General features: G+C 41.7%; 1 protein-coding gene across 7 annotated transcripts in view; it reads left to right on the top strand.

The window, feature by feature from the left end:
* arhgef1 (Rho guanine nucleotide exchange factor (GEF) 1) overlaps positions 1-23,129 on the top strand; it is a 40,825-nt gene continuing 17,696 nt past the window's right edge. For 3 of the 7 annotated variants that reach the window (XM_008290063.1, XM_008290062.1, XM_008290060.1), the window contains exons 1-8: positions 35-83; positions 11,109-11,174; positions 14,702-14,788; positions 14,887-15,000; positions 16,788-16,886; positions 18,801-18,843; positions 18,984-19,089; positions 21,270-21,410. In XM_008290063.1, the coding sequence (XP_008288285.1) occupies positions 11,148-11,174; positions 14,702-14,788; positions 14,887-15,000; positions 16,788-16,886; positions 18,801-18,843; positions 18,984-19,089; positions 21,270-21,410 (617 nt within the window). In that variant the 5' untranslated portion in view covers positions 35-83; positions 11,109-11,147. Of the gene's footprint in view, positions 84-11,108; positions 11,175-14,701; positions 14,789-14,886; positions 15,001-16,787; positions 16,887-18,800; positions 18,844-18,983; positions 19,090-21,269; positions 21,411-23,129 lie in introns of all 7 variants that reach the window. The other 4 variants (XM_008290061.1, XM_008290066.1, XM_008290064.1 and 1 more) reach the window with 4 other exon arrangements.

Genomic DNA, 23,129 nt, shown 5'->3' with positions numbered 1-23,129 from the left:
TTTTTTTTTCCCACTGACACACGGCAACTTTCGAACAGGAAACCCATTAGACGCTTCGCCTGTCGTTTTCTCTCTATTTGCGGGTGAGTACATGATTTAAACCTAACGCCGACTATCGTTATAAAGCATATGGACTTTTACGTGTTTGCCTGGTTTGCTTAAATTCGTCTTTGGTATTTTTTTTTTATATATTTCTTTTTTTTCCAAGAGTAATGGCTTATCCCCCCTACAGCCCGAGCAGCAGACGGTAGCGTCCGCATACAGGAATGCTGCTGCTGCACTCGGCTGGCTGCACGGCATGTCGTCTGTTTCTGGATAAAGTTTATAGTCGAGCTTTTTTTTAAAATTCATTTATTTAACATTTTGAGTAATTCCCTGCAGCTGTGGAGCAAAGTCTTGTTTCTTTATGAGTCGCGGGGTAGTTAGCCGTACTTCAGGTAGCAAAAGTTGGAGCGGGTGTAATTTCTGGCATAAAAGGTATCGAGGAGTTTTTACGACTTTTTTTTTCTTTTTTCTTCTTTTTTTTTATCGCACGACAAATCACTTTTATATCCTCAAAGGGAGTTATGTTGTGACATGGGCAGTCAGTGGGATGTTTATAGCTGGCGACCTTGTGAAATTTTTTTTTTTTATCTCCTTTGAAAAAAATATGCTTGTAAAAGTTATCAAATGGTTCTGTCTAATTAGGGAAACTAAGCATATGCAGCCATTTCACCTCATATATGCTCGTTTTCATATTTCAAGTCACCTCCAACATACTGATGCAGGGGTGTACACAGCTAGCAGCACTGTGATTACACTTTTCCTCTTATTTATTTGTCAATTATGTTTTTGGCTCAACATGAAAGAAGGCCTCAATCATGCTACACAATATGAAATGAGTCCCTCCCCTGCTCCCCTTCCTCTCCTCCCCTCCCTCCCCTCTTCCTATACCGCTAATCAGATCAACCTATATAGCGTGGAAGCTTCACTGCAGACAATGTTCAGTAATTAGTGTCTGAAAATAATTGATTACCCATGATGATTTTGCTTTGTCAGACAGAGGACATGGCCTGTGCAGAGAAAAAAAAAAAAAAAAAGCCAAGAGCTTCCGGCGCTCACAGGAAACCTCAATTACTGTAGCTGCAGCAGTCATTACCTAAAGATAACACGGTATGAGTTTGTGCATGCCAGTAAGCCGTCAAGTTTTTTTTTTTTTACATTATTAACCGCTCATCAAAGAGCAGGTTGTCAGGCCGGTTTGTTTTATTCATGCTCTTTCTTTCACTTCTCTGCAGTTTTAGTGCCGTCAAAGCGAACCTACAAGTCCAGGAAATGTTAATAACGATTGCTGAATATTAGAAGACGCTGTGTGTGTGTGTGTTAAGGGCGTTGCAGATGGTGGTTTTGGAGACTGTGACGTGTTCCCAGCCTGCCGCTGCACCCCAGAGGCCCCGTGTGAAGCAGGCCCTGCCACTTCCTGTTACGCTCTGTTAGACTAGAGGAGCCCTGCACTTGTCATCTCTCTCTCTCCCCACGTTTTACAAGTGCAGACTTGTCTGGAGCCCAAAGGCTACCTTCTCTTCCTTTTAAAGGAATGTTGGCTATTTAATCTGAGCTGCTGTGCTGCTCTCTCCCTCCCTGTCTCTCGCTCTCTCTATTGTTATAGGCCTACATAAACTCACCCACATCCACTGCCTCTCAGGGGGTAGGAAGACAAACTCGGATAGTACTACGGTGAGACGTAACAGTTGTTTTTAGCCCCTGTGAGAGATACCCAACAACTGGAATGACGGGTAATGGCACCCGCAGACAAACAGCCGGGGGGTGTCCTAAGGGCCTGGCGTTGTGTTGCTCGCTCTGATGGCAAGCTAATAATTTACTGTAGTCGGGCTCGCACTTCAAAGGAACACAGGTATTCTTCTCTGGCTGCAGTGAGTTTGACGAACAGGCAGCACATAATGAGAGACAGAGCGGACCGGGCTGCTCTTCTCTCGGCGGGTCAGCGGTGAAATCTACTGATTCCTCCTGAAAGAGCTCCATAGGTGAGGCGGGGTGAAGTTGCAGATAAGTGCGTGGAAATCTGCTGTGCTGCACCTGTGGCACAAGTATACCCAAAACCACAGCTGTTCTCCGCATTAAGCAAGGCAGTACGCTTCCGCAGTGCACGAGCAGCTCGCGCCTATGTAATGTATGCGTTGCAGAGATTTGTTAGCTGTTAACAAGGGATCATCCGAGTGTTGGCGTGGCGGATTAACAGAGCCAATATTCTCCATTGTTTTCCTCTTATCTCATATTTTTACTAACTGTATTCATCGATTCGTTTACAGATTAGTACATTAATTTAAACATGCACTGCTCAGATGCTTCTATCTTAAAAATGTAAAATTTGAAAGCTATTCAGCGATTGGGACAACAAAATCCAAAGCATTAGACACATCAATCCAGCCTGAGTCTTCTCCAGCAGATAACTTAAGTCGTAATGGTTTTATATAGAATAGCCCTAACCTGATGGAGTAACTTGTTCACTGTAGTTAATGTTAGTCGAGAGGCTGTAACAGATGCTCACAAATACTGTCTCATCAACTTTATCTGCTTACTGCTGCCCCTAAAATGTATTTATACTCTCATCTGTTTATTTCTATTTGTATTCATACACACACTTCTGGTCAAGAGTAGTCGCTCGTCAGCACTAAAAAAGAAATGTTAAGAGGTCTCTTAATTGAACTAAACATAAATAAAGGCAATTAAAAAAAACTTTGTTAGGGTTTCTATTATTCAAAATTCTGACAGCAAGATTAAAATTTTTTGCTGCGAATGTATATCGGCTCCACATATTGGTTATCGGTCTCCTTAACTGATAATAACTGATATCGACCCTGCGAAAAGAAAAAAAAAAAAAAAACAGTAGTCGGCCCCTATTATTAACTGGGTTAGCGTCAAGCAGACATCCCTATCTGCTTATTGATCTGCTGGGGTTTTCAGATGAATTTTCAGAGAGTGCTGTATAGCAGATAGATTTTACGTGGGTAACTCACATCGAGGTCAGAGAACTTCTTTTGAACAAGATATAAACAGGCTAAACAATGCAAAGACCGACAGCGCTGGAGACTTTTTAAGAGATGTACGTATACAGTTCACAGTCCTTCATTTATCATGTGTGAATTTCTCAGTTCAGACGTTGAGTTTCTGTGTAAAGAAGTCATCTATATTGACTTCTGTCTGAGTTGACAAAGTATTTAACTCAAAACATGAATTCACAAGTTAATATCAGTTTATTGCAAAGCTAAACCATAACAACCACTGTGCAGCATATTCACAGGACAATGATTTTTATGTTAAACTATCTAAAACAGGCAGCTCAGAGTATCCCCTTGCCAGTCTCTTTGCTGTAAAACCAGATAAGGCTCGCTGCTCGCAGTCTGTGTGGTCAAAGCGTGCGAGACGTGTGAGTCATGGGTGTGCAGCAGTGACATCCCCCCACAACTGAATGACCCCATCAGGATCCAAGACGAACGCAATCTCTGTCCAAGTACTTTTACATGCTCTCGCTCTTAATAATGAGAGGATTTCGAGTTGTTGGACCCGGGCCGCTGCTGCGTCTCGTTCCTCACGCTTCGAGAAAAGGTAGAAAATGGAAAGAGTTGCATCCATCTGTCTGAGTGTGAGTCAGAGGGACGGCTCGGAAAGCTGATGTGACAGCGAGCATACGATTTAGAGAGCGAGGAAGCGGAGAATGAGGTCTTTCATTTGAGAGTCGGAGTGGAAAAAGCTGGACTAGACTCCGCAGATGATGTTTACTCTTGAGGAGTGAAAGATGGGGGGGTTTGTTGGTGAGAAAGGTCCTTTGCTAGTCAAGTGAATGTGAGGAGACTGTGTTAGCGCTCGGCCCTTCAAAACAAAAAAGGAATCTTGTGTTTCTCACACTGTTGCAACTACAGTCTTATACTACTGTGGATAAATGATAATGACGTGTTTATCCAAAGCTCATACTTTCCGTAGTCATTTTGAATAACCAACTTTTGTTACCACCACTTATTTTATTTTCCTGCATCTGTGACATTCGGTGCAGATTCAGCTTTGTTGTCTTTGTTCTGATGATTACAAAATCAAGTGGTGTGATCACATACCCACATATCAAGAGTAAAGTTGACAAAGATAAGAGAAGTACAACTCTAGGGGAAGAAAGAGAAGAGGGATCCTACTTTAGGCGTGGATGTACGCGTGTGGTTAGCTGTTATATAAAGAGATGCAGATGTGATGTTTAAGCCTTTCCTGTAAAGTGCGCTGACACGACTAATGTGACATACCCAAAATAATTTACATGCTTCTGTTGATGGATGGAGCCTGTTTGTACAGCTCAATCTATGAGGAGCTAGTTTTAAAACAAGCTCCTGTTTATTGATTGCAGTACTGTTAACTTATTTTTGCAGCTTGTTTTGTTCAAGAGTTCCTAAATAATTCGTTTAATATATCACTTTAAAAAAAAAGAAGACCTGAGACTTCATGGCTGGTCTCTTTAAATACTGTTAAAGTGTTCCTAAATGACTTGGAGGCAGAAACATCAGTCTGCAGATGTTTCGACAGATGATTATTTTGCTAGTTATGGTTCTGATCTGTTGATTTCTTACCTTCAGTATGTAATCACCATGCATTATGAGCGTGATGTCTGTGTGGATGCTGTTGTGACCTCGTCTGTCTGTCGATCGTGCTGCTGCCTGTCTTGGCCAGGGCACTCTTGAAAAACTTTTCCTGGTTAAATAAAGGTTAAAAACAAAACAGCAAATATTCACATTTGCAGTGAATTCATATCATATTTACCTATAAAGTGTGACAAACCTGGCTCTCTGGCTGTCAAGTAGCATTGTGGCTAATGCAGATGCTAGGTTTTGACAAGGAAAAAGAATGTATGGATGGATTCAGTTTCTTTTTCTTTTTTCTTGAACCGCCCATTGACCGCGCCATAGAAGGGTGAGGCTGATTTTTGCAGACATGATTTTGGCGTTAGAGTCTCACACATGAAAAGTCAGCAGCTGTGTTGTTTAACTTTGAGATAAGATATTGATCGTTAAGGACAGAGTTATCCCTTGATGCCTTATTAATCGGTCTATCCTGAGAAGGAGACGGAGAGAAGAATGCTGCATATCAGGATTGCGCACCATTGGCACGAAATGTTTGCAGCATCGTGAACCAAGGTGTGCCTGTGTGCGAGTACACAGGCATTTTTTTGGCAGTGTTTCTCCTCAGAAGCTTTGGTTCTGGACAGGCTGAATTCCTTCCAGAAATATTCAGCCAGAGCCTTGGCATTTTTTAGCTTTGTTTGGTACCGTCTTAAAATCGGCTCCAAATGAACCCGTTGGACACGCTAATACACACAACAGTCTTGTGAAAATGCTTTTTTGTGTTTGGTTTGAGCGATAACGTCTACACACACACACACAAAAGCAGTTAGGCCAAGCTGGAGGTTCACTGTGAACCGGCGATCCATGCCAGTCGATTTGCCCTGGCCTATCAACTGTTTCCATGAAGCCAGTGACCTCTATATGGGGATAAGGAGAGAGGGAGAGAAAAAAAAAAAGCATGTGGTTTGGTTTGGCTGGAGGTGGCAGTTTGTTGGACTATGATAGCAAAGTGTACTTTAGCTCTAAGTAGAGGCGGGAAAATAAAACAAATGTGTGTGTGTGAAGCCTTTCTGAATAGACTGTGTGCATGAAGAACAGAGGAGGATGTCGCTTATTATATGGGATACCTTGTTTGACATCGTTTAAAAAGTTAACAGACGCTGGGGAGTCTGAAATATTGGGGGGTGGAGGGCTGGGGAGGGTGGGTGGAGGGGGGGATGGGTCTGTTCAGTATCATTACAAACCTCTGAGAGTGCACTCGACTAAAATCATCTGAAGAGCAAGTCGCTGAAAACAAGAGACGGTCTCGCGGTGAAACGACTTCAACGGTGTGATTCCTGTTGTAGGAGGAACAATATGGAAGGTAGAGTCCAGTGAAGTCATGAAAAACCCTGCCTGTGTTCTGCTGGCGCTATTGACCATAATCTTATTTTAGCCACTACGTAATGGTCGTTAAATTACATAATTGGCCCTTGTCGACTGGCTATGAATGCACCGGCTGTTTCAGAGTGAGCGTACAAGGGCTGCTTTCTTTTATATTGAAGGTGGAGGAGATGAAGGTTAAGAGAGAGGAAAGGAAGAAGAAGTACTTGAACCTTGCAGAGAAAAAAAAAAAAAAAGGATGGAAGAGGAGAAAGGTAGCGAACACGAGGAGGGAAAATATGACTGAAAGGGCATGTTTTTTAATACATTCTGCCCAGATGAGCCACTCCCTCGTTCACACATACGCTGATGTCACTTCCCCCGTCCGTGCAACTCTGCTGAGCAAGACCGTCTCAGTGTCTCGCAATGCACCCTCTCCGGCCTTGTTTGCTTACTGTCTGCGCAACGACAAGATTTCTGGGATAACTCTGTCCCCTGTAATGTTCAGACTGCTGTTCTGTTGCCCTTTTATCTCACTGAACTAACACGCAGACAGTTACAGTACGCCCCCGTTATCGGGAAGTTTCTTATCTCTGTGAATTGATAAGAGTACAACCTTCAATCAAGTCGGTGTTTATAGAATAATTTAAGACGCTTTTGTTGTCTGGTGGCCTTATCTGTTCAGGAGTAATGCACCTATGAAAGGGTTGATCCACCAATGGTGTTTAAGGGTTTCTGAGAGATTGTTTTATGGGAAATTGTCAGTATTGAAGCAGTAGATGTTGAGAAGTATGACAGAACACTGGATTCCACATCCCATAATGCACCTCCATGGTGTCGTTCTTTAGAGCCTCTATACATGGCAAACATCTTGCACCCAGCTCAAGATGACAAGGGTACCATCACTATTGTTGGTTTCTTGAAGACATCAGTGCAGAGTTGGACAGGAAGTGTTTGTCTGCCTGAGATGTCATGACAAGCAAGTTTTGTAATATTGGCAAGAGGACAAACGTAACTACTCGTTTTTACTTAGCCCGTAGAGTTTTCTTCTAATCTGCCCAGCAACTACAGATGGGTGACGCATCGAAGGAAAAACCAACACAAGGTGTCTTGATATAGTATTGGGCCGCCAAGTACAAGAGCATCAACGGGCCTTGGCGTTGTTTAGGTGTTTGGAACTCCAGCGATTGGATGAAAATTTTCCAAAAGATATTCCCGTATTTTGTGTTTCGTTGATGGTGGTTGAAAGTCGTCAAACACGTCGGTCTAAACTTTCCCATTTAACTGGGTTGAGACTTGGCAACTGTAAAATGTCATAGCTTATGATTCACATTATCAATAAACCATTCAGGGACCCTCTGTGCCCTGTGGATGGCGGCATCCTGAAAGAGGCCACCTCATAGAAGTGCTTCATTATAGGATAAATGTAATCACTCACAGCCACTTAGTATTGATTTTCAAGGACCTTTACTTCTAGTTTTTTCAATCATATCTTTTGAGTTTGGGAACACTCAGCTCACACTGACTTTAAAACATTGATTTACACCTCACACCTGTCCTGCTCAAACCCTTCTGTCACCCTGCACTAATTAGTCACACACCCATTCTGTGCATGCGTTTTTGTACACATGTACACCAGTTATATAACCACTTCTTAGCAATAACAGCCTCCATGTTAAATATAAAGACGTGCACACACCCCACATGCTCTATAGTCAAAGAGGCCTTCGGGTGTCTTTACACTGAAATGCTGGCAACTCTGCCAGCTGCAGCCAAAATCATTTGGTCAAGGCTGGAAGAATGCAATGCTGAATCAGATCTTTAGTTTGTAAGCTTTCAGGTGTGGGTGTGTGCTCCAACAGAGTATTTATTTGCTCACTGGTGTCCAACATATGCTTCCACTGCTTGTTTTTTTTTTGTCTTGCCACTGTTGCTGCCTTGTTCTTTTTCCCCCGTTGCACTGTGTCCCTTCTTTTAATTTATTTTCCACACCACACTCCATCTCCTCCACCACATGCCTCCTCACTAGCCCCATTGCTTTTATTTTCTCTTTCTATAGAGTTATTATAGGATAGTTCTTGCAGGCGCAGTGAGGCTTAAAAGTATTAGAAGAACTAGAGATTTATTTTATGGCGGTCTAAGTTGGCAAAAATAAGATATGGCTGTTTGTTTTGTTACGACAAGAAAAAATAATTCTGTTTGTGCATTTTGTTTAAATTAGGTTTTCATTATTTTTTAAAAAATTTGTTGTTGCAACAGTTGTTTTGGTGAACTTATAATCCGTGAGGCATCCAAAAATGCAAAATGTGGCCCCAAACCTTGACCTATGAGGCCATCCTCCTCTAGTCACACTCATTCTTTCGTGAGCTCTCTTCCTCATTTGTCAGTTTCGTTCACGCCGTGCGGTAGCTTCCTTCTCTGGCTACCATGTGACCTTGAAGCTCAGTGGCACAGGAGGTTCATTTGATGCAGTTTTGTCTGTCAGGTTTCTTACGGAAGCACTTGTGGGTTCCTTTTTTTTTTTTTTTTTTTTTTAATTTTCTCTCTTTCTCGTCTCCTTCTGTCTGTCTTGCTCTCTTTCTCTTCTTTCTGATCTGATAGGTCATACAGGAAATGGTTCTGATAGCTTCCTGAGGAAATTACACCCACTTCCTGTCTGTATGCCTCCCCATTTGCCACCTTCCCCAGTTTTCTTTCTCCTTATCTTTGCTCAGGGAGCAGCCGCTGAAGGAGCAGAGGAGCAGTGGTGTCGGTAAGAATCCCCCAGTCCCTCCTAATGAGACTGTGGCCTGATGAGCGAGCCAGATAAACAGCGGCACAAACACAGCAAGCTATAGCCATTAGCTGCTCAGCTATTTTTGGACGCTGCCCTCATAGCATATAGAGGACAGGACACAGCCTATTGTGAGCAAGTGTAAGGAGACAACAGTGACCTATGCGTAGACAATGGACGCTGTGGCCAGGTGCACCCAGTAATTGCAAAGGATTCTAATCTTAGCGTTTTCAGTAGTTTCCTTACAGAGATTTTATCTGTTTTGTCATTCACCTGCATACATCTGATCAACAGCAGATTAACCTTCACAATTGCTTTACCTCTGACACAACATTGTGCAGTTTGAATCCTTTCCACTGAAATCAAGTTCAGATAATCTAATCAAGAAGGATGAACAAATCAGCATCATAGACTCATGTAGTAACTATAGCTTTATTACTACGGTTTTGCAGAAGATCCACATTCTTGGCAAAACTTGACATTTTCAGTGTCGTCGGCTGCTAGTTTGGGAAAGACAAACACCTCCATTATTTCAAGAGCAAACATTCAGCTTCAGAGTTAAAGAATGAATAATATTCACGTATACAAGCAGCTGATATTTACTAGCATCTATGAAAAGGATGCTAACCTCAACAACCCAGCTGTAATCTAGCAATAACTTGTAGTGTACTGGAAGGCTCCTTATATGCTTGCAAATAACTTATATGAACCAGTTGGTCTCCCTGATTGACATTGTGGGTTAAGAACATAGATGGACTGACTCATTAGAAGGACTTGACTGCATTGCTTTTGAGCAGATTGGTGCAGAGCTGTTCATGATACCAACCATTTGTGAACCCCCTAGATTCTGTTAAGGAATTAAGCCAGCTGTCTTCTCTGCAGGGAAAAGCCAGCAACGATCACTCCTAACATCGAGTTTTGATTTGCGCTAATTGTGCACACAGCGAAGGAGCTGTTCACAGACAGGTTCGTTGTCATTGTGAGAATAAAGCGAGAGTAGGGGCTCAGCTTAGCGGTGGGCTGCGTGCAACTCTATAAAGATTTTACCTGTTTTAAATAATAAAAAAGTAGAAAATCAATATATGGTAGTCACTGTTGTTCTAACAAACAAACCAATGTCGTCTCAGCATGTGGAATCCCTGAAAGCGTCCCTGCCTTCCAGACCGCCTTACTGCCACTAGGAGGCCACACAATCACAAGTTCTGAAATTCTACACCTAGTCTAAAATAATCGCTTCCCTCCTGGGTGTCAAACACCAGATGAGTTCTACCACCCTCTCTGGTTTAAAGTTCAAAGCTTGTGTCGCCACTACTGATTCACTGATAGGTGTGTTTGGGTGTGGTCAGACATGAGTTGCATTTACATACAACCACGTGAATATACTGGGTCACACCGCAGAGGGTAAAGGTTTTAACCACTGCTGGTTAGTACACACGAGTGTGGGAAATCTTAATCTTCTCCTTGTGTCACAAATGTGTTGTGTTTATTGTTACATCTCTGGGATGTTTGACGTTCCCTGTGCAGTATGATTTATGTGCAGAGTTTGACACTAGAAGGCTGTTTTTGCTTTCGTCTGCTGAAGAGGGAAAGAACTCACATTAAATCTGACTTTAACGTGTGAATATAAAACAGGATCTTGTGGCTTAATGAGTTTGGAAGCCAGTCATGGTTCAATATGCAACTTACTCAAGTGTGATTTGAAAACTGGAACCCTCTGGTGCACTTTCACTGAGACTGAACGTTTCAGGAGCAGTAGGAGTCCAGCAGTTAAACATTAAATTAAAAAATATTTGCGTATTCACAGATTTTGGATTTTTCAATGAGCATGAAGCTGTAAAGGTAGTTTTAAGTTTCTTAAACTATGAAAATATTATTCAAATCACATTTTTCTATCTTTGAAAACACGTCTCTACTCTTCAAAATATATTTATCCGTCCTCTTTATAACTTCTGATATATACATTTTATCATTGGAGTTACTCACTGATCTGCCACAACATTAAAAGTGCCTGTCTAACATTGTGCAGATGCCCTTTGTGGCACCAGAACAGCTCTGACCTATCAGGACGTGGAACTTTCAAGGTGTCCTCCTTTGCCTTCTGGGACATTTTCCCCCCACCAGTCAGTGGTTTTAATGTTCTAGCCAATCAGATAAATGTCTGTGCTGTGGACATTCTTTGTGTGCACCAAAATGCTGGATGAATACTCAAAGCAGATGAACCTAAGAAAAAAAAAAGAAAAAGTTCCCTGCTTATCTGTCCTCATTACATGCTGTGCTGACTGTGGTATTACACTGCTATTTGACCTCGTCCCGGTCCTGGTCCATTCAACTCAACACACTTCTTTCTGATAATCACCATCATGTGATTGCAGGAACTTGATTGACAGGTGTGGCCCCCACTGGTTTTCGCTATGGATGCTGAAGATGCCCACTTTGGGGTGAGGTCACAGTTTGACTCCTCCTCTCTTCCTGGTCAGAGGGGTTTTCAGTAAAACCAGCTGATTGTTCAAACGGTTTCACAACGGACGTGGGCTTTGCATAAGAGCTGATGTAACAAATGCTCAAGTTATTATTAGCTGTAACCTTGGTGACCTGGTGGAAATATGAAATGCTGAAGCGTGCCGCTACTTCGCTTAACTAATGAGCAGGTGCTGCTTTTTTGATTGCTCATGTACAGTATTAGGCCTCGGCCCGGTCAGAGGTGGAGAGGAATGCTCCTGTAAAGGCCAGTTGTCATTGAACACACAGAAGTACACCGGCAGCTTCCCTACAATCACATAGGAATGGCCCCCTCCCACATACGTGCTCAGTCTTAACTCACACACACACACACACACACACAAAGGCACGTACGCTTGATGGCTATCATTAGATTGATGCCACCTGACACTTAGTTAGTACTGGAATGTGATGGGAGGGAGGGTTGGTGGGAGGGGGGCAGCTGCTGACTTTCAGGAGCACCAGAGCCGCATCTCCGCACTTCTGGGACGCTCTGTTCATACACTGTACACTCGTGGTCTTCTCTATCCCCCCCCCCTCTCTCTCGGCCACGCTTGTATCAGCCATTAAAGACCCTCGCAGTGGAGAGCTGATGCCAGCTTTCATATAATGGAGGTGAGGAGGAGAAGAGGGTCTGGTTACTGTTGAAACTCAGACTGTCTCCATCTGTTGTCTGAACTGTGCCATATGCTGGAATGCACCACTTGGCTCCTTCTGGATAGAGGAGACTCCCACTCCTGCCCTTCTGCAGCCCTGTGCTCTTTAAATCCAGAGTGGAAATGACCTTCCCTACTTCCACTCTGAGAAACCGCAGTTAGCTTTCCCCCCCTCCCCGCCTACCTCAGCTTACCTCTCTGAGAATGATCAGGTGTTGCGGTTACTTCGAAATCAACCAAGACATAACAAAAACAGAGGATTGGCTACAGCAATACCTGTAATGACGGGACTGAAGTGCTGCATTGTAGCAGCAGTTCACTTTCCTGAAAGTTTAAAAGACTTGTTAGGCTTTTGCATCATAATAAAAGTGTGACAGTTACCTGGGAAGAACACAGAAATCCTTCACTGTCGCAATTAGCCAACTGATTTATTCATCAATATGATTTAGTCACATATATTTTCTAGATAGTATTATTATTATTATAAGTCATTTTTTAAGTATCCAAACTTAGAGAATTTGCTACTTTTTTATGGATTTAGTTTTTAAAAATGCATAAATGAAGTATTTAGAAAGCTGGCCACATAACATAAGACATTTACCAACATTGTCTTGTGCTCAGGATGCTGTTTAGGGTTTTTAAATGTTCATAGGTTAATCAGGAAGATAATTGCAGATTAATTGTTGAAGGAAATAATTGCTAGTTGCAGCCATGATGTGATATTTAGATTCATGAAGAATATGGAGAAAATAGCACATGCAGAATGATAAGTAGTAGATAGAAGAATTAGGTTCTTGTCTGAATTAATGGTCTGGAACCAGAAGGAGCATTTAGCTGTATAGATTCTAAAGTCCTGTTAAGGGAACTTGAGCAGACTTAAGGTCAGAGATGAAACTGGGTTTACAAAGTAGATCTGACTACAAACTCAAATAAATCTCATCTTTCTTTGTGAACATCTACAAATGAATCACACTATGCAGGATTTCTGTGTTTTTCCCAGTTAAAAAAAAACAAACAAAAAAACCAAAGCACCTAACATTAAACCTTTAACACGTGTAGGAAAATGGTTGAAGTAAGAATGAGAGCATTTTATCTTTCCACCAGGATATTGGTTTTGGCAGCATCGGTCAGTTGCTGCCATGGCGACATAACAACTTTGTCATTGTCTTGGTGAAGCGGCGGTTTCGTTTCGGTAAGGTGTCGGTGGCTGGGTTTGTGTGTGTGTGTGTGGAAAAGAGGAGGCGTGTCTCTGTGCGCTCCGTTATGTTTGTGTATGTTGTGGCCCTGACGAGCCTGTGTCTCTCTGTTTAGCTAACCCCTCCTACGCATGTTGCTCCAACACTGGCCTTTCTCAACCTGCAGCCCACTGGATGTGGCCATGAATGAACACATTCTCTCGCTCTCTGTCAGTCTCCCAGCTTCCCTCTCACTCGCTCTGTGTCCCGAAACTGGACAGAAAAGACTTGTCGTGAGTCTGGACTCTGGGATAGCTGCAGCGAGAGGCTTCTGCTGGAGGATCTCAAGTTGCGGTTTAATCATCATTTGCCCAGCCCTTCAGTAAATGATGATCTTCAGGGACCATAGCGCTAAACGAGTGTGGAACCTGAACGTGTGAATTCGTACACCAGAATTATCAAAAGTCTTTACGATACGTTTGATGAAATCTTCAGAATATTCAGATCAGTTTCTTCTACAGTTTTAGTTTTATATTTTCCCCTCATTGCTTTGATTCGTACTCACACCTCTTAGGCTCTACATAAACTCCCTGTGCTCACCTAGCTGTGTGTGTTGCAGCTTTTTGATGTGTGTTTGTGTGTGCATTTGGGTGTTCCCTGGTGGCGGCTCTGGGTCTGTGGCCTTTAGTGGACTGAATACAAGGACTATGTGTTGTTTGTGTGTTTTGGGGAAGAGGAAATGGTGTGGGTTTGTAAGGGGTGGGGGTAAATTCATCACCCGCTCTGATGCATTTTTTCCCCATTCATGGATTTCTAAGGCAAGAGTTGGCAAAAACCTGTAATTTCAGATTAGCTGCATTTTTTAGACCTGGAGCGTTTTATGTCATGGCATTCAGAAGGAGAGCCTTTCGCTGAGCGGTTAACCGAAACCAATACACGTCTGAGAAACAGTCCCAGAGGCAAAATACGGCCAAACTTCACAGACGGGTCAAATTTGAAAATGCTGTTTTGCAATGCAAGTTAAACACTGAATTATTCCCCTGAGTTCAGCTTATAACCTAAATGTTTCAGTGTCGCCTAGGGGAAAAGGATTTTAGCATTTCACAGAACACCCCCATCTTGTTAAAATACTCCAAAGTATTTGGTTTAAAACTTTTAACCTTTGCTTAATGTTGATTCATTATCAATGTCTGATTCCCAGAAGACTTACGATTTATTTTAAAACAAAAATCTTCAGTGAGTATCATTGTTCACATCGTTAGTTCTCTGTGAAAGCCGATCCCTTACGTCTCTTTGCCTCGCTTTATTTAATAGGAATGCCATGCTACTTAAACTAGAGCTCTTTGTAATTCAAGGACCACAAGCTTTATGACACATCGGGCTTGTCTCTCCCTCTCTCCGGGAGGCTGGATTGGAAGCTGGGATATTTCCCATCTTTCTGCATGATGTTATTTTTCACTGGGAAAGTTCACTGTGTCCAAACTCTGATCTGGCTTTATGTCTGGCTCTGCTCAGTGGGGGCTCAGGATGTCAAAGACATGGCCTACCAGTTCAAAGTATAGCACATAATGGTTGCTAATTGTCTTGTTTTTTTTTTCTTTTCCCCCCTCTCTGTCTCTGTCTCTTTCTCCACAGCAGGGTGCGTTTGGTGCTCACTGCTCTAACCCAGCTATGAGCATCATCGGGGCTGAGGATGAAGACTTTGAGAATGATCTGAATGATGTGAGTGACATGTGACAGCTGAATCTACCGCCATCATTGCCTCCTTGATTTGTTTCTCTGTTTACACTTGCCTCTTTGTGTTTCTTTATCCGACTCAGGCGACAGATGACCAGTGCACGCACTTCAACAACATCGAGGTGTTGAAGGAGCGGCCGACCCACCTGCTGGTCTTCATGCAACATGTCATTCTACAGTTTGACCCTGCTCCCCTGGTAGGAACTGCAACGCTTGTAATGCAACGTTCTGTCTGCACAGGATGTGTTTCAGCCTCCGCAGTTCTCCTACACGTCTGACAGAACAGATATGCATTTGTTTTAATCAATACGGACATCTTTACAGGCCCTGTAATGGCTTGCGTCTTGCTCTTACTTGCAAGTCATTCGTGTAAGTGTGGGCTTGACGGTCATTTTAAGCTTCTAGGTTGCTCTCAAGTCTGTGTAGATACAGTTTTGCAGTGTGTGTATTTATATACCGTTGCTGAAACAGCTCCCAGAATAAATTGGTTGAGTGTTGTTCAATTAGGCAGTTTACAAGAAATGAATCGATGGGAATTTTGATAGTAATTATTCAGATATACCCCTCAGATAGAAACACCAAACATCGCAGGTGTGATTATTTGCTGTGTAGTTTTTCTTTCATACCACAGAAGATTGTTGCAAAATCATTTGGTAACAGTAATAAATATTGGTTGTAGGCATATTGTGTAATATTGTTTAATATCTTTTTATAAAGAGAAATGTGTTTTTGTTTTTTTTAAAATATACAGATACAGACAGGAATGAGAGGACAGAGAAAGGGGTCGCAACTAACTGTTATATTCACTGTCTATTAATCAATAATCTGTTGAATATTTTCTTAGGATAGGGATCTCAACTGTATGATTTTGGCAGAATATTCTTCCAATTCTTCCAATTTTGGCATGAAAAGAACGTTCTGTTACCCTTGAAGTAGCGTTCCCTTTGTTGTTATTAATGTCTTCTGTGTCCTTGCTTTCTGGCCACCATTAATATGTGCTATGATAATATTTTATTCACAACCTGAGATGTAAAGAAATAGCAGCTCCACGTGTCAACACAGTTCACACGAGTTTGCAAAATGACCAGTTAGACTGGTTCTAAAGAAACAGCATGAAGAAAAAAAGCTATTGCCTGGAAACAACTAGCTTTGAGATAACGAAATCATCACAGCGTCCTCAAAACAAAGGCTTACTCACAGACAGTTTACAGATTTAATGATAACGATAAGCCGCTTTACACATAAAAAAGCCAGTTATTGCACCTGTTACGTATGATTTAATCCAAATCGTGGTAAGACTGTTTACGCCACCTCAGCTTGTGTGAAACCACATTTACAGAATCCAGTGCGTAGTAGTGTAGATTGAAAGTGTTTTCAGAGGCTTATGCTGATTTGTGTGCGCGCATGGCTACGTATGTGTCAGTGGTGTCCTAAAGCACGCCTGTTGTCCTGTCCCCTTTATTCTGCATGCAGACACTGTGACCCACCCAGGTACTGTTACAGCCACAGCGCCCTCCCTTTGTAACACACTCCCTGTTTTTCCTCACATTTTCCACACCATCAGTCGTGTAGCATGTTTACAAACACACATATTATCCTGCAGGGTTTTTAACAATCTGCATCTGTGGTTTGGGTCAGTGGCTGCTTTTGCTTTGGTGTGTTTCCACAGCTTCACAGTGTTATGATTGTTTTTTGACTGTGGCTATTGTTGTAGGAGATATTGCCATTAGGTTTGGAATATTCAGTTCGTCTCTGTGGTTTGTGGATTGACTTTTAAGTGTACACAGACATTTTATAATATGTGGCATGCCGGTATACAATTTGAGTGTTTTACTTTTAGCAGTGATGATAGTTAGTTAGTTAGTAATAATCTGTTAATTGTGTGCAAAAAACAAAGATATAGAAACCCTGCAATGCAACACAGTGTCACACTAAAGGCTACTGAAATTTCCTAATATCCTGTCTTCTTCCTCTTCTCTCTCAGCTGTGTTACCTCCATGCTGACCTCTTCAAGAGCCTCAGTGCCAAAGAGACCAAGAAACAGTTTGTGGAGTTCAACAATACCTTCTTGGACAAGGGTGCTGTAAGTAATCATCCTATATTTTGGAGTATGAAATACAAGGAGATAGGCACCCGAGAGCTCACCTGGTTGAGCGGTCGACCCATGAACACGGGCTGTAGTTCCCCAACGCAGTGGTCGTGAGATCGATTCCCGCTCACGACAGTTTGCTGCAGGTCCTCCCCCCTATTCTGTCTCACTCAATCACCGTCCCATCTAATAAAGGCAAAAAGGCCAGAAAAATAATCTTAAAAAAAGAAAAGAAAAGAAATACAAGAAGATGCAAATCGACTTAAAATGGAAGTTAAGAAGCTACCTGCTTGTCATAAACGTGACACAGGGATAAAGGCTGACACATTACATTGATTCTAAACTTCAGAGAAAATAAAAATAACTGTGTTGGCAATAAAAACCAATAATTAGTGCAAGTACATTCAAACAATCCTCGCAGTGGCAGGTGTAGAAGGAAGGATGTCAAAATGATTAAGGTACACACACAGTATTCTGTTACGCATTGTATCCAGTCTGGTGAACTTTGAAATATCATTCCATTTTCATTTTTCAATGTGTGCACTAAGGTTCTATCTGCTCTGTGTTTTGTTTTTAATGCCTGCAGAAAGGGGACAGCTCGTTTTTCTTGCTGCACTGTCTGGACCCTTTACATGATTGTGTTTGCTTTAGCTGATGCAGAAGTGATTTGACTTGAGTGATGAAAGTTGTGTTTGCATTGCTTTGTAGTTTGAAATACTTCCACTAGTGCTATAATCACAGTTTTTATGGCTCTATCTCCATTTAGGCTCTCCGTTAGGTTGTATTAAAAAAAAAAAAAAGAAGTTAGAAAGACGAAGCAGCCTTCTCATGGTTTTGTATCAATAGGGATTTAATGTGCTGCTCAGCTGTAGTCTATAAGCTGGACTCATGAGAGAGGAGTGTATTGTGTGCACATGGTTTGTTTGCAAGTTGTGTTTGCTCTGTCTGTGCTGCAGCTCAGTATCTCTTTACATCACTCTTCCCGACACACCTGGCCCTCATCACCTCACTGTTGCATTTCCCCCTCAGAGCTCACGCAGTGTACATGTCTGTCAACTCAGCTGGTTCACGCAGCTCAGTCTGCCCATCTGTCCGTCTTTCTGTCCGTCCGTCTGTCAAACCTCACAGCTTCCTGTCAGGATCATGGGAATGCTCTTTAGGAGGAATCTTCTTCTCTCGGTTTTTCTTTTTTTAAACCCCAGCCTCTGCTGAACTTATTGACCTAACGTTGGCCCATGTGGTCATGCTCACGTCAGTGACAGACGTTGTATTTCCCATTTGGAATATGTTTCATCCTTCTGTTTTTTTCTTCTCCTTCTAATTTCTAGTGTTAAAATGACCTCTTGTGGTGATATATAGCTGGTGCAGCACTCTGTTTTTTTTCTCAGGGCCACTCAAAACAAAGATCTTGTTTTACAGAAGAATAACCTTAGTGAGGTTATTTCTTTTCTCTCCATATGTCCATATATACGCTACGACTCAGTGGAACGCCCTGTGTGATGACATTAAGAGCTGTGTTTCTATCGGCAGCTTTAAAAACAAACTGAAAAACTTGCTTAAGAAGTGCAACCATGAAAGTCTTTTTAATTTTAATTTGTGTGAGTGTGTGTCCGTATGTGCTTTTAAGAGTGTGTGTGTGTGTAATGTTGTGTTTCACTGTGTCATGTATTTTATAGTCCAGGTTTTTTTTTTGTGACATTTTAATATTGGATGTTTTCATTGTGACCTGCCAAGAGACTGCAGATGGAAATTAGCTTAAAGCTAACTCTGGTGCAAAACAGCAAATGGCAACATTTATGTTTAATCTTGTGCATGGTCCCTTTTTAAATAAACAGTTTAATAGCAATATCTCCATATTATTTTTATTTCTCTCATTGTACGTGTTTTGTCATCTGCTTTGCATTGCAGATTCTCAGAGTGACAGTACCGGCTAATATAACATATGAATTGGGTAAGTTATTTTCCAGTGGTGTTTAGATTAAAAGTCAAGTCATTACATATTCTTTGCCACGTATAAAAACCTCAATCCTGCTCAGTGTATCCTTCTCTATTTTTGGACTTTTCACTCACTCTTTATTTCTCCTCTCTAAGACCGGATCCGTCCAGAGCTACTCTCAGAAGACAACCAGAAGCGTTATGCTCAGGAGGTTCAACACCTGCAGACTGCTGAGGTGGCAAAACAGTTGGAGGATTTCAGGTGAGATTAATCCATTCTCAGCGCTACTTAAACAGCATAGTGCAGTCTTGATTATACCAGTGCTGTAGTATTTAATTTGCAAATCCACAATAAACAAGGGCTGCAAGGTGGTTCGATGGCTAGCATCGTTGCCTCGGGACCCCCGGGATCTTTCTACGTGGAGTTTGCATGTTCAGTTTGCGTAGCATGGGTTCTCTCCGGGTTCTCTGGCTTCCTCCCACAAGGTCCAAAAACATGTTGAGGTTAATTGGTGATTCTAAATTGTCCGTAGGTGTGAATGTGAGTGTGCTTGGTTGTCTGTCTCTAAGTGCAGCCCTGTGATAGACTGGTGACCTGTCCAGGGTGTCCCCTGCCTTCACCCTGAGTCAGCTAGGATAGACTCCAGCCCTCCGCTACCCTAGTGAGGATTAAGAGGTGTATAGATAATGGATGGATGGACAATAAACATCCCACGGCATTATCACAACACCGACTTTTGTGATTATTGGGACCAATGACTGATGTGTTGAAGGACCTTCTACCTCAACTCATTAAGTTTTCTACAGTGTAGATTACACACTGTACATTAACCTAAAGAGATGTGACGAGGTTGTTTCATGTTTCTCAGAATGAACAAGAGAAACTCCTTCTTGTGATTGTTTTGGAGGTTTCAGAAATGTTCAGTCAAACCAACCAGTCAGTTTACTAACAAGCATTCACCTTTAATCAGTGTGAAAATCACATTTTTGGTTTTCCGTTGTGGTTAAGAGAAAACCGGAAAATCAGAGTACAAAGTGCAATAAGTTTTCTTGACACTTGGTCACTTTAAATGATCATATCAATTATTTGGCATGGACTGAGTCACCAACTACAACGTGTCATGAATTAACATTACTTCAGACCATTTAGCAAAGTCATTGATTAGTTTTTAGATTGGTCTCCTTTGATTTTATTCAGCATGATAAACAAACACTTTCAAGAAACAGATGAGAAATGTGCTTTTATGTGTAATTTATCCCAAAGAATGCCACTAATAAATGTTGATGCATAAGGCTGACTCATGACCATAACAGTTGTTCTCTAATCCTGACATGAACAGGCAGAGTTAACTTAAATATGTGTGTTAGTAGATTTTCATCCAACACATGACAAGAATCAGCAGCTCCTAAAATAACCTGTTCACTGTAGATTTAGACCATCTGGTAAAATCTAACTACCCTGCATGTTGCATACAGACCTTACTTCCTCTTCCTTGCTGTTGAAGTCATTACATACTTGTGATATGGTTTATATTTATTGTCCCCTATATACATTGTATGTATAACGTGTAATATATATAACTATGTTCTATCATATTTTATTTTATTAAAGCCAATATATATTTATATTTCATTGTATTATTCATTATTCATCTGTATTTCCTGGAAGGATTTTAGGGTGAATGGCATTGGAAAGGTCATCCTGATCCCTCTCTTTCCAATTTTATTTTTCAATAGTGCTTTATCCTTAAAATCCCTGATACTTAGCTGTGTTCTTTACCCCGAACAAAAAAACTATCAGAAGCGCTGCCTCAGATTTAGCTGCAGTGAAAACACTCTGATCTGAGAGGCAAGTAAAAAGTAAAATCACACCGTGATATGCTTGGGTCCACGGGATATAATTTTCACCTCCTGCCCCAGACTGCACGAGTCCACACAGACTCCTCCACGTCCGTCCGTGTGCAGCCCAAAATTTGTGTTTACTTGACTGCTGCCCTTGCAGAGTGTCTACTGGCCTGCAAGCGCACCAGTGCACATGTTCGGTATTAGTGTTCACATGCCGAATAGGTACATGCCAGCCTACTGTGAAATGCAGTCCTCCAAGCGCAACAGGAAGTAGTATACCAGCAACAACTACACATCTGTGGTGTCCACATCTGTCTGTATATGTGTGAGCTTCAGAAGACAATAGAAATACACTGACTTCATGGATATTATCATATCAGATCAGTTGTTGCTTGAATTTAAAGGCTAGCTATTTAACAGTGGCCTTGGAATAACCACACATTCACTACATTTTTATGTGTCTAACATCAGGGGCCCCTTCACAGAACTGGGAAAACAGAGCTACATACCATAACTATCCTGCTTTGAGTGTTTTTTTTTTTTTTAAATGAACTTTTTTCTCCAATCTCCTACCTCCTCTTGTTTTGTCCCGCACAGGCAAAAGAGGAGGATGGGTATGACCCCCAATGAGGCTGAGCTAATTGATGTGGAGAACCACTATCCCACCGACCGCGTCCCAATGGAAATGAAGGAAAAGTCTGTGGCTGAGAACCTGCTGGAGAAGATGTCCGAGACACAGTGAGTGTTTGTGTCGTGCTTATCTGGAATTATTCTGGGCATTCAGCTTTCCCAAGGTGAAAGTCAGGTTCTTTTCTGCTTAGACATGTACAGTCATCCTCTTTAAATTTATTCATAGCCTCTCATTAAAGAAGGAAAAAACCAGCTGTCACTGAAATAGGTTGAAATTGACAGAAGTAATAAAAAATACAAGTATAATGAAAATCATGGCCTTGCTTTTGAATTGTGGTTCAACAGAAATCTTAAAAAAAAAAAAACAACTGAAAAAAAAAAACAAGCATGAAGGGACCTGCAAACTAATATTTTGTTGAACAACTCTTTGAGCCAATCACTGCAATCAAGTGTTTTCTGTAACTCTCAGTCAGACTTCTGCACCTGTTGACAAGTGTTTGGATTTTGGCCCACTGCTCATCAGCAAAGTGCTCTAATTATTATTATTTTTTTAATTATTCTTTTCAACCACAATTCAAAAGCAATGTCTTATTTCACTAAATTATAATTTAGCTAATTTTTCATTATTATTACTTTTTTCAGTTTCTAGTTATTTGAGTGACTATTGTGAATTGTGCCTTTTCTTTAATGGAAGGTTATGAATACATTTGAGGACGACTGTACATGCCTGTGTAGCCATTCAGATCTTTCTTGAATGATGAATAATAAAAAAAAAAGAGCAAATGACTGACACGTTGCAATAATGGAAAAGCTGAAAGGTGTACCAACCCGTGTATGTTCACAAAACATGTAAGGAAAAGAGGCCAAGTGTGTGTTTTTGTATGAGGAATAGTGACCAGTATTAAATTCTACAACATCAAAGTGCAAATTTCACACTTAAAAAGAACAATTAAAGAGTTGTGAAGGTATGATTAACAGAAAATCTTTACATAGTTACTGGACAGTGGCAAAGTTATTTCAGTCTCCTCTTAGTTACTTGCTGCTTTACCCAGGAAGAAGAAGCCTTGTCTGTCAGATATGGGGGCAAAGCAGATTTTTGAGATTCTGTTTTTGCTTATGTTGTTGCTTCACTTTTCTTTAAAACAATGCAGTCTTTCCAAATGTCCTGTTCACCACGGAGCACAGAAAGCGATACAGAAGCTCACTGGACTAGAGAGCTGGAGAGAAAAGCTGTGATTGAAACAAAACACAGCATAGCAAGAAGAAAATGAGGAGGCAGAGAAGAAAAGATGGAGTCTGCTGTGCCACGCTGGCAGGAAGGCTTTCCACTGGCATTTTGCCAACTAGGGGGGGTGGGGGGGCAATACAGCGGAAAAGAAAAGGGGAGAGAAAGGGCCAGAGGGTTATCGATGCTGGATAGCTCCTGCCTTGGACCATGGTTAAAGAAAGAAAGCATGAGATCTAGGGGAAAGTTAATCTATCCTTGACCCCGTGGCCAACTACAATGTGTTATCCTCTACAAGAAGCGAGTCAGACAGAGAGGGAAAGGAGGCCAGGGAGAGGGCAGAAGACTGTCTAACTTCATCTTGTCAGGAGAGAGAGGAAAAAATGAACAGCAGAAATAAAAGAAGATGCACTGTGCACAAGCGGCACTCATCCTGTTGATGTAACCACAATGTCAGTGGAAGAGACACAAAAAGCCTGCAAAGCAGTCCGCATCAAAGACATGATAATTCCGCTTTTGACACACTCGCTTACTATCACACAGTCGGATCTCTATTTCCATTGCACAAATGACTCATTCAGCTTCACTCCATTCATTTCTCC

The sequence above is a fragment of the Stegastes partitus genome, unplaced genomic scaffold (genome assembly GCF_000690725.1).
Source record: "Stegastes partitus isolate 25-593 unplaced genomic scaffold, Stegastes_partitus-1.0.2 Scaffold654, whole genome shotgun sequence".
Lineage (NCBI taxonomy): Eukaryota > Metazoa > Chordata > Actinopteri > Pomacentridae > Stegastes > Stegastes partitus.
The sequence above is the reverse complement of the archived record's forward strand: the minus strand, read 5'-3'. Positions and strand labels throughout refer to the sequence as shown.